At 40.7% G+C, this 11544-nt stretch overlaps 1 protein-coding gene across 11 annotated transcripts in view; it reads left to right on the forward strand.

The window, feature by feature from the left end:
* The window catches only part of LOC119132173 (arf-GAP with Rho-GAP domain, ANK repeat and PH domain-containing protein 1-like), a 29700-nt gene extending 22781 nt beyond the window's left edge, over positions 1–6919 (forward strand). For 7 of the 11 annotated variants that reach the window (XM_037267181.1, XM_037267183.1, XM_037267188.1 and 4 more), the window contains 6 exons: positions 4–149; positions 238–320; positions 1173–1232; positions 2654–2717; positions 2916–3074; positions 5669–6919. In XM_037267181.1, the coding sequence (XP_037123076.1) occupies positions 4–149; positions 238–320; positions 1173–1232; positions 2654–2717; positions 2916–3074; positions 5669–5713 (557 nt within the window). In that variant the 3' untranslated portion in view covers positions 5714–6919. Of the gene's footprint in view, positions 1–3; positions 150–237; positions 321–1172; positions 1233–2653; positions 2718–2915; positions 3075–4154; positions 4220–4264; positions 4812–5668 lie in introns of those variants that run through there. The other 4 variants (XR_005099804.1, XM_037267186.1, XM_037267190.1 and 1 more) reach the window with 4 other exon arrangements.
* The last annotated feature ends 4625 nt before the right edge of the window (positions 6920–11544 follow it).

Consider the following 11544-nt stretch of genomic DNA (forward strand, 5'->3'; position numbering starts at 1 on the left):
CAGCCAATAAGGTTGACCCATCCAAACATGGCATGATGAAATTCCGGGAGGAGAGAAGCATCCTTGGGTTGGGGCTGCCCTCTGGCAGTTTCCACGACCGATATTTCATCCTTAACTCCAGCTCACTTCGGATGTACAAGGAAGTCCGAGTGAGTTTGGCACAGGCACACATGCAGACACATCCTCCCACACAGTCCTTGTTCTCAATGACCTCCCCTCTTCTTGTCCCCCTTCCAGAGTAACCGTCCGGAACGTGACTGGCCAGTCAGGAACCTGAGGGTCTACTTGGGTATCAAGAAGAAACTCCGTCCTCCAACATGGTGAGTGTTTGAATTGTCACTTGTGTTGTGATGAGTCTCTATAGTTTGGACTCAGGGTCATCAACATGGCGACTGGGGATAGCTCCTATAGACCAGGGGTGTCAAATTCATTTCTGTCGTGGACCGCATCGTAGTCATAGTTTCCTTCCTACACAACAAACTGATTTGTTATGAAACCAGAGAATGGTAAAAACTAAGTATTTTTCTATGTTTTAGAAGTGCAGACCATTTGTAGTTTTAGTATTGACACATGAAGTCGATGCACAATTTGCCTTTGCGGGCCACATAAAATGATATGACGGTCCCGTATCTGGGCCTTGGGTTTGACACCCATGTTATACACTCGACCGTATACAAGAAGTACAAATTGCGCTGACCACTTTATGGGGATTTTTTTAAAGTGTGGCGAAAAGGGACTTTTTTTTATTTTTTTTTATTTCTTATCATACAGATGAGCCACAGCGCAAAGCTGCCATGCCCACCAGTAACAGTGTCAATATGAAGCTTAACCTCCAACTGCAAAATTATTCTAATAAATTCTACACACTCAGCTCTGGAATAATTCAGTGATGCCACTGACTTGTAATGGATTTCCATTGACTTTGAAATCATGACATTTCCAGAATACAAAAATCTTGCTTTTGCGTGACCTCCTTCATAAATTAGACTGTTTATTATAATTGCACGGAATAATGATCAAAGATGTATTTAAATATTGTGACCTAGCTAACAGGGTGTCAAATGGCCTCTAGAGGGCAGGCTGATTCAAAAAATGACACTACACTGTGGCTTTTTTTGAAATAACCACTGTGGCTTTTTTTGAAGTCTCTTCTAATCTGCTCCTGATTGCAGTTGGGGCCTGACTGTGGTCTACGAGAGCAAGAAACAAGAGAAGGCAGAAAGACAGCAGTGGTGAGTCGCGCTCAACAACATATACAGATGTTTACATTCACTACAGCGACTCTTAGTCAAAGTTCTCACACTAAATTCAAACCCAACTTTTTTACGTCATATTTTATTCCTGTGGCACAATACCACATCACTGCAGGTGTTACCTCGGCTCTGCTTGGACTAGTCAGGTTTTTTTTGCTTGAGGCTCTATAATTCTGTTTTGTTACGAGTAAACACTTGCAGTCTCACTGGGGGGTTGTTGTCTGTGTACATAAAAAAATAGCTCTCAGTTTCCCAGGAAACATAACAAACGCACACGCACGTGTGATCTATGTTGCATCCAGTAGAGTACATCGTTCAATATACATGGGTAACGTGTGTTTATCAATGTATGCATTAGTGTGTTCCAGTTGCAGTGTGCTCGATACACCCTGTCAACAACAATATATGTCAAATCTCCAGTAATGGTCTTGCTGCTTTCATTCTGCTGTTGGCTTAATTTATTTTTTGTTTTATTTTTTTACTTTTTATCATCATGTTACTCACGGCAAAAATACCAGTAGGGGAGGAAAGGAGCAGGAGGGAGTTGATGGGAGTTTCTGAATATATCTAAGGTGGTGCTGGAGAATGAACGATATTTACCGTATTTGGCACCCAAAATCCCAACTCGTCGGCTAACACTACTGCAGTTCTATTGAAACTCAAATTTGTGGAATTTAACGTTTCCTATTGGATTTTCTCTCGGTATCTCTGGCTTCTTCACATATTTGGAAAGCATGCATGTGAGAAGACTCTAGCTCACTTCCTACATTGGATAAATTGTCGAAAATAATCATAGTCACTGCCGTTATAGCTAGACGACCTAATATTTTCCTCATGGTCGTTTTTAACCTATCAGAGTAGATATGATGTGCAACGGATTGGAGACGCCACTGCATCATTACCATCTGAAAAAGCATCATTAGGATCCTAAAAAAACAACAAACGTATGCATGCCACAATAAATGTGCACAGCGTGTCGTGTATCTTAGCGTGCAAACTTTAATGAGCTGTGTTGTTACTAATGATAAAAGTTTGGTAGGAAGCAGATACTGCATGCGAGGTACCTGAGTTCGGTCTTTTTTACCAAACTTCAGCCCTTTGTGTTCACCAATTTTGTTCTCAATTTTCTTTCAATCTGTGTTTCCATTAGTCTTCAGCAAATGAATAAATGTTTATTCAAAATATGTGCTCAAAGCCAAAATCATGTATAATTAAAAACTATTTATTCAGCATCACAGCATAGCTGATGAGTCATTGCGCTGCGTGATGGCAACCTGAGTTGCATAAAACCTTCGAGCACACGCACGGATATCGCAAGCGCACCCACTAAAACGAAAAGGATTCTTTAAATAGGCTTTACCACACACAATGGTACATCTTATCTGGTTTTATTTCTGCAGGTATCTCTGCTGTGAGACTCAGCCTGAAATGAGGGAGTGGTACGCTACTTTTCTGAGTATTCAGGTTAGTGTTTCCTCTCACACGCCGCACACATACTCATGGATGCCTGATGTTGCATTATGATATTTGTGCATGCATCACCCCAACATGAAGGGCATGAAGAATGAAGGGCAACGGCCACATAAAAGCTGCGGGTCATAACCGATGTCAAAAGCATTGACTTTGCACTGTGTGCACTCACCATGCTGCTCTTCTTTAAAGAATGACGGCGACGTGTGGCCTCAGGATGGACTCCAGCCGAGCCGCGTGAGCCGCGCGCCGCCCGACACGCGTCACGGTAACGTGTCACTGATACCGCTGCGTGGCAGTGAGAATGAGATGCGGAACAGCGTAGCAGCTTTCAGCCAAGATCCGCTTGCTGTGAGTCAACGTACCAATCACTGCGTTCAATCTTGACAGAAGCTGGCGGCTCCTATTTGCTTGCTTGATTCAGAGATGCTAGTGCTCAAACCCTCAACCACGGTCCGTAACGTGTGTGTAGTTAAATCCAAAATGATTCATAATCTGGTTAGGTGCATTTGTAAAAGGGTAACTTTTCAAATGGAAAAGATCCATCCAATAAGACACGTGCTTGGGGTTTGTGCTGTGATTCATATATGATTTAAACATTATAACTGGATCTGGCTTCCTAAACTGCAAGTTTTGATACCAAAAGCAAGAGGTGCTCCCACTTGGCAGCGCACAAGAATAGATGACTAATTTGCATCCTGGGCTGAAAACCAGAGAAAGAGGAGAAGGATAGACTGCATCCTCTCCATATTGTCGTTGGCGGAGTGTGTGTGTGTGAGCCAAGCAGAGAAGTTATTCTGTCACAATTTTGCCAAGTTGGCTTTGAAAAGGCCGAGACAATGAAAAGGATCTCGTGCCCGCAGGAACACTGCTGCCATAGCACCCTGCAGCCTTGTAGACTTGGCAGGGCGCTGACAAACATCATCTCTGAAGCTCTGTTGGGTTCCACCACCAGAGCACTCCAGCAGCATCAATATCAACTGCTCCAGCTGTTTTTTTATGTTTGTTTGTAGTTTTTTTTATTTTGAGTGAAAGGTTAATGTCACCTTCCAGATGTCAGTTCTGCTCTTACGAGACATCCCATAGCTATGATTCGCGACCAACAGACTACAACAGTGCAATGGCTCACATGATCTTGATCGATTGTCATTCATTGAGCCGTACATTTGGGTTTGAAAGGAGTTGCTTTAGGAAGCTAGATCCATGCTTCGATGTGCGGTTGATTTTGTGTGTGTGTGTGTTTTTGACAAACTGATGTGAAAGTTCTCAGTGTGTTTTCAATGCACGTTCATTTGCTTGAGCAGTATGAGAGTCAAAGCAAATTCTTCAAGATGCTATGTGTGCTTGTTTGGGGCTTACTGCCAAGTTTCCATTTTCGATCCGCCTTCCAGTCTTTATCTGGTCTAAACTATTTGTCCATGTATCTTACAGCTGTTTAGAGACATTCGATAATGGAGGCTACAAGGAAGGTATGTTTTTTTTAACGCTTGCTCCCTTTTGTTTATTCACGACGTCTATATGCATTGCAATGTCATAGTGCATCATTTATAAGGATGGATGTAGTGGAACGTCTATATTTGATCAAACTCCTATTTCTTTATACTTTGAAGCATTTCTTTCCTCCGTTGAAATTAATATATGCTGAATGAGTTGATTCCAGGGTCACACTATCGCCTTTAAAATTGCACAAATCTAATTTTACGCATGCTGCATAAATAATGTGGAATCAATCAAATGTGTACTAGGCCTTTGAGGGTGCACAGCCAACACATTGCCTTCTATACGTAAACAATACGGCTCACTTTGTAGTGCGTAAAATATTATCATTGTTAATACTTGGCAGCCTGTACAGAAATGTGTGCAGAATGGCCACCTCTGTGTATGAGACATTAAGCAGGCTTGCTGTATGTAAATCGCCATGACGAAGACCCCGCCCCCCCCCCCATCCCCCTGGTCAAGGCCAGCGCAACTCGTGCAGCTGGAATTTCAATGGAAAATATCCAGCTTGTGTGCCAACATCCATGATAGGTTAGCCTCCTCATGTTTTGCTTCTCTATCTCATGAGCTCGAGTCACCCCCACCCCCTCCCTTTTTTTACGGCTTCCGACAGAAATGTTCATCGCTGTTTTTCATGTCTCTGTAGGTCTTTATTCTGAGGAGCAGCAGAGCCATCTTGATGGCAATTGGCCAACATTAGAGAGATCAAAGATGAAAAAGCAGCCTTTGTGTGCCCTGAGCGGGTTATTGCGCTGCAGCTGCCATGGCCGAGATGCTGCACATTTAATTGTCACATTTTCCTGTTTGCCATTCCTGGCTTCTGTTATGGTGTCACAGAAAACAGAAAAGCTCAACAAAACTATGTGGAGTTCATCTTTTAGATGCCCACTGGGATAAAGCATTGACGTGATTTCGGAAAAATGCTGAGGATTTATTCCAGGATTTTGTGATTTTAAGATATGGTAACAAATGTCAGGAAAAGCCAACAGGAAGATCTGAACTCTATTTGTGTTTAAACTGAGGCACTTGAAATGGAATTCGGGCATGTACTGACTCCCATTTAACACAAGTTTGTGATGAATTCTGACTAGATACGAGATTGCGCACACTTTTGTAACCATATTCTCACTTTATCTCCTTTCTTGATTTTTAATTTTTTTTTTAATTTTGTTATATCAGTTATTGTATAGGTCAAAAATAATGGCAGAAAAAAAAGTTATCTTGATCTTTTTTTTTTTAAAACATCACAAAAACCTTCCATTTGAACAAGGGTGTGTAGACTTTTTATATTCACTGTAGCAATGGCCACGACATTATAATAGCAGGAGTGTCACAGTTGTGTTTATATGTTTTGAAAACCTTCGTATGTGCTTATCATGGTTCAGAAATGTCTGACGTATAGATTTTGAGCAGCCAAGGAGATTGACAGCTTGTATATTTTTTTGCAGGGCAGGTGTTTGGTGTTATCAGGCGACCTCGCCACTCTCCAGTGACATCATCAGTGCATGACACTGACATGAAGAAACAGGAAAAAGTCAAGTGGACCAAAAGTGAATGGACAAGAGAGACATTATTCGATTTCCCCTGCACAGTTGAAGTTTATACTTGAATGTGTTTTGGACACTTTGATGGAGGAGTTTCCATCCCTGATGGACTCCTGAATGGCCTCCAACATGGCAAGAGTCAAGTGCGCATTGATGTGCGCCCTCCGCATTACTGCATTGCATCATGGACCACAAGCCTTGAAGCACATCCCGAAGGAAACTTTCAGTGCGATTGTGTATTTGTTTTGAAGGATTTGCTTGAAAGCACCACTGTTTTGATGCCATTCTTATTTTTGTGAATTCTTTTTTTTTTTTAATATAAATATATGTGCTATGGTAACCCTACAGTTCAAAATGCAATCATTGCCATTGTACGCAAAGCATCATGTAATGGTTGCCGTGGTCCAGATTTTTGTTTTTCATATTGTCACTTATTTCAAGCCCCCCCACTACTTCATATTAATGAACTTGCATGAACGTCTCATGCTGAAACAATCGCTTGTGTCTGACTGCTCTTGACTGTCCACCTCTTGCTTGTAAATCGCCATCTTTAGGTCAATGCCCTCATGTGAATTATTTATTTGGGTTACAGAGGACGCAAGATGAAGAGTTCTGAAGTTTTTTTTTTTTTTTACACCATTAACTATAGTGTGTGTGTGTGTGTGTTGGGGGGGCAACTGTGTGAAATGTGTTTATTGTCGCTTAACAGCCCTCATGTCAATCCACGTGATTAGAACAATTTCCTCCCCACTCCTTACAATTTCATTATCAACAATGAGATGTAAATTGGAAGTTGTTTTGCTCACTAAAGCTATCAAACGTCGAGTGTTCCGAGCGGACTGTGGCCTTTCTAATGTTCTGAGACCTAATACAGATGAATGTTTCTGTCATCTGATAGGTATTTATTCTTAGGACACTTACTACAAGTCGTTTTTTTACTGTTCTCCATCAATAAAGGTAGCGCCGACTTCCATGAGTGTACTTTAACATGAATGTCAATTTGCAAAAAAATATATAAATACATTATCCTTTATCAAGCACTTGTTTGATCAGTAATTGGTAGACACTGCTGAGGTATTTTCATCTGACTGTCAAAATAAATCATGCCAGTTCATTTTTTTTATTTCTTGAACTCTAATAAACACTTTATGCCAATTTTGTGTGTGTATGTTCCAGCTTGTGCATAAAATGATTGCACAAAAGTCTTGCTAAAAGATTAATGGACAGTCCACTGTGTTTGTAAAATGCAAATTGTGTGAGGTCAACCTGGCCCTTGGGAACATGTATACACACACACACACACACACATGATGTATGTCCAATGTGACAACTGTTGGACAAACTTTTCCTGGCCTGTGGCTTTCATGGCATTAAGTGGAGCCTATAGACAAGCCTGGAGGAGAATGTCACAGGGATGTATGGAAAGTCATCATGCAAGGTTAAGTGGGGGAAGGGAGGGGGGTCTTTGCAGAAGTTTGTGTCTTCTGAGTGATTCATGGTGGTCCACCGGTTGTGTGGTTATTGCTATAAGCACAAGTGACACATTAGGGTCAGTGTGTACCTTAAGACACACACCGGAGAGCCCCGCTAGGGACCCACGCACAGTAGGAGACCTTCACGTTTTCCGCACGCACAGGAGACCCACTGGGGATGAACACAGCGGGATGCATAATTGTATGCACGCGTGCATTCCAAATGGCCTTTGCTATATAGGTCATAGCGGTAGTTGCATAAATCAGACGCACTAAGACAGAGCAGAGCAGTTCAAAGTGGAGACAAATGGAAAACGGAGATAAAGGGAGTTTTGGGGGAGCTTTGGGCTCACGTGGGTCAACTCAATATGTACCTGTGGGCGGCTGCGCCCTTCATTTGCACACAAGACCGGAACAGCGTGGGAGAGTGACCTGTGCTTCATGCTGAGCGTCAGCAGCACACATTTTGCGTCACGCTGAACAAATGGAACTTTTGTCATTTGTACGAATGCCAATTTGGAATTTTTCCTACCGCTTATCTAGTTCAGGATTGCGGAAGGAGGAGTGCTAAATGTGTCTTCTCTGTTTATTGTTTCTTTCTTTGACCCCCCTCCTTCCTCCTTTATGTTACTGATAATATCTTTGGTAGAATAAGTGTCTCATCCATTTCAATTGATTCAATAAAGAAAACAATATTTTATTAATGCTATACACTAATGCACCCTCAGTCTACAATGTTGAGAGACCGTTTCACCCCCTCCCAGATGCTTTAAACTAGTTTAGACTTGTGAAAGCACAACTTAATGTTTTATATCATTTTTAAGCATTCCTCAGTGACTGTTCACACACATTTATCCAACTAAGAAGCAAAGTGTTGAAATTTATTGTGCAACTCAAACATTAGAAATAAATGAAACACTATTTTGAAACACAAAAATGTTAAAGCAAGCCATATTTTGACTACTTTGACTATGCACTTCAAATCCATTCAGGGACATTGTTTAACGCTTGCATTAACACCCCTCACAACTAAAATTAAGATTAGACGTTGATTGGTGTCGATTTAAAAAGTAATAATTGATGTTGAATGGTTAGAGTTGAGACAATTTTCTCAAGCATCATTCTCCTCCTTGCAAGATGGCATCTCTGGTATTTGATTAAAAAAAAACAAGGCCTCATAATTTGGTTTCCACTTGAATTTTCTGATTATCTGATTTATTTGAAAACAGATTGGCCAATAGTTGTATTTTATGTGACCTCATGTTGTCACATGGGCTACACGGCCAATCGGGTTCATGAACATGTTTTGTTTGGGTGTAGCAGGTGTAGGCAACTGAAGTGACAAACTGCACAGGACACAAACACTATGCCTTTTGTTTTTTCCTCAACATGTAACTATGATATGAAAAGCCAAGTGTCCTGCAATTTGATTGCATTGAAGGGTTCATGTGAAAAGTTAATGTCTATATTATCTCGGTTTTTGGAATTCCTAATCTGGAAGACAAGGCCTCACCAATTTATGTGAGTATTGAGTCACCCAAAAAAACTTTTAGGTTTTCTCATTTAGCTATGACTGCCTACAGGAAATGAAGTTGCGGATGTAATGTTAATAGTTTTTTTGTCCATATTCTTCTGTTTTTCTTATGCAAATTGAAGGTGGCCCAATGAGTCTGCAAGACCGTTCACCATCTGAGCAACCATCAAGAGATTAAGGCTTGTCCATGATGAAACATTTGGCCAAACAGGCAGTTGTCAAAGTGTCCAAATAAGGCACCGAAAGATGCTACACCATCCAGACCAGGTGAGGTCTTGTGTTGCCACTACCTACTAAAATGGCTTTTTTTTTAGACTGCTATTGGGTTTGAATGAGAATGTGTTATGTGTATGTCCGACCGGATTTTCTTATCAGCAAAATAGGCAGTTGTCCCACGAAAATGATGAAAGAACATAACATTGTGTCCTTCTGCTGTTTTGGAAGAGCTGTCTGGACTGGCTTTTGATAAAAGAATAGTGATTTGAATTGAAACTTTCAAATATTTTATTAAGTGAGACTCAATAGTGTCAAGACAACATTTTATTGCTTCAAAAAATAGTAGGTGTTGAACATTTAACGCTTTACATCTTAAACATCAGGATGCATGTAGCCGGTGTTAAAATTAACACTGGGTGTTGAATTAACATCAGAGGATTTGTATTCTGACAGTTTAGCAAGTGTTTTGTGAATGTAGCATGATTGCATAACTGACGTAACGCATTTATTTAAATAACGTCGCTGGCCTGTGTGATTGCATAAAAGATTGCAATATGGCAAGTGTGTGTGAAATATAAGGATTGATGTTCTATTGAGCGCATGGTTTTTCTTCAGGGATTTCTGTCTGGTGCAACATATTACATTTAAGCTTGACTTTCTGATAGAATATCACAAAAAAGATGAGCTTTGTGATACATAAGGAATCAAGTTGACCAACTGCATTCAAGGCCAGAGTGAACAATCGTGTACACCTACTACACATTTTCTTTTCAATCATGTATTCTTGTACCACAAGCTCAAGATTTGTAGCACACTTTATCCACCCTATTTTCTGTCATGATGGAATGAGCTTTGATTTTCATGCAATGAGTTATTGGTCACCACACCCATACTGCTGGACCCCTGGCAAATATTCATTTTGTTACCATGATGATCAGGGCTGGAGCCAGTAAGTTGCTTCTACCCACAGACGTGATCAAGACTGTGATTAAGACTATGTGATTTGGCTATAAAGTGGGTGTGCCCGCCATTTTATAAATCAATCACTGGTGCCCAACCTTCCTTGGGCCTTGGTGAGTTATTTTATCTTCTATATGTTTGGATAACTGGCAGAAAAGCAGATAGCAAAACAAAAGATTGTTTAACTCACCTTTGCACTATTACAATCAATGTTGTTTTTCTTTATAGTTTCCCCTCGTGCTTTATTCACTCTCCATTCAATTATGACTTTGTGAAAGTCACATGTTAATGCACAAAGGTGTTTAAATGACAGCTAGGGAACAAATGTCAAAATCAAACGAAGGGAGATGCAGGATTTTTGTCTGACAGCAACTTTCCTTTTTTTTTTTTTCCTTACTAGTCGTTTGCCTCAAGCTGGCAGTCGTGTGGGACATCATACAGTTAGTTCATTACACTGTTGTCAGTCACTTCCAGCTGACAGTCAGGAAAACATCTGAGATTTTACACACACACACGCGCGCACACACATTTCCTGAGTCCTGCAGTGTTTCCTCCGTTGTGCAAAAGCCACCAGGCTGTGCTGCGTCTGATTACCTCCCTTTGGCCTGGCCCTTCAACTTGATCACCAATTACTAGCCCTTGACAAACAAAGAAGGGAAAAGGTCCTTATCATGGTCTCTATGGCAACCAGTCTCTCAATCTATTCTGACTGATGATTCTCGTCCGCTGCCCTGTTCAAGCATGGGTACAGGCTGATTGGAACGAGAACTAAAAATATAGACTATTACTGTGGTTTCATCTTGTCTTAGATTAGGAGATGGTTAATTTAACACATAATTACGTCAATACAAATGAGTAGCACAGCGACCAAGACTGCCTCACAAGTCTGAGGTTTGAATCTCACCGTACCTGTTTGCTTGTTCTCCTTGTGTTCGCCTAAGGTTCTTGGGGTAGTATTACTTTCATATACTGTAGCTTTCTCATGCATGTTAGATTAAATTAAATCTCTGAAAGTGTGAATATGAGTGTGAATGATTTTGTCTATATGTGCCTTGCCATTGAGAAGCAGAGGTGGAGAACTTGAGTCACATGACTTGACTTGAATAAGACAGCATTTGCAAATTTTAGGTCTTGCTTGGATAAAGCTTATGAAAGCCTTCACACGATGTCGACGTTTGATTTCAAAATCTGAATTTTTAAGGTTGTGCTTGAAAGAAAAGTTTGTCTTGCAGATGGCAAACCTGGAAATGGAAAAGAGACAACATTGACTTCTAACTTCATCAAAGTTAGCTTAGCTATTAACTTACCGTCGCTTCACATCAGTTATGAATTTGATTGAGATGCGCAAGACGGAAAGTGTAAACTACCACACACAAGGAAAATTCTCATGTTTGAATAACAACCAAATGTTTTTATAAACACCTCTGCAAAGCTTAGCACTTTCCTACCTCTCGCCTCTATTTTCTTTTTTTTTTTTAAAGCTTTATCTTCCAGTGTGCCTATTTCTTGCGTGTAGCAGTTACAGTGGAATTGCAGAATATTCTCTGTCTGACACAAGCGTTATCTCCCCCGAAGCAGTCAGCGCAAATGTTCTCGGG

The sequence above is a fragment of the Syngnathus acus genome, chromosome 13 (assembly GCF_901709675.1).
Source record: "Syngnathus acus chromosome 13, fSynAcu1.2, whole genome shotgun sequence".
Classification (NCBI taxonomy): domain Eukaryota; kingdom Metazoa; phylum Chordata; class Actinopteri; order Syngnathiformes; family Syngnathidae; genus Syngnathus; species Syngnathus acus.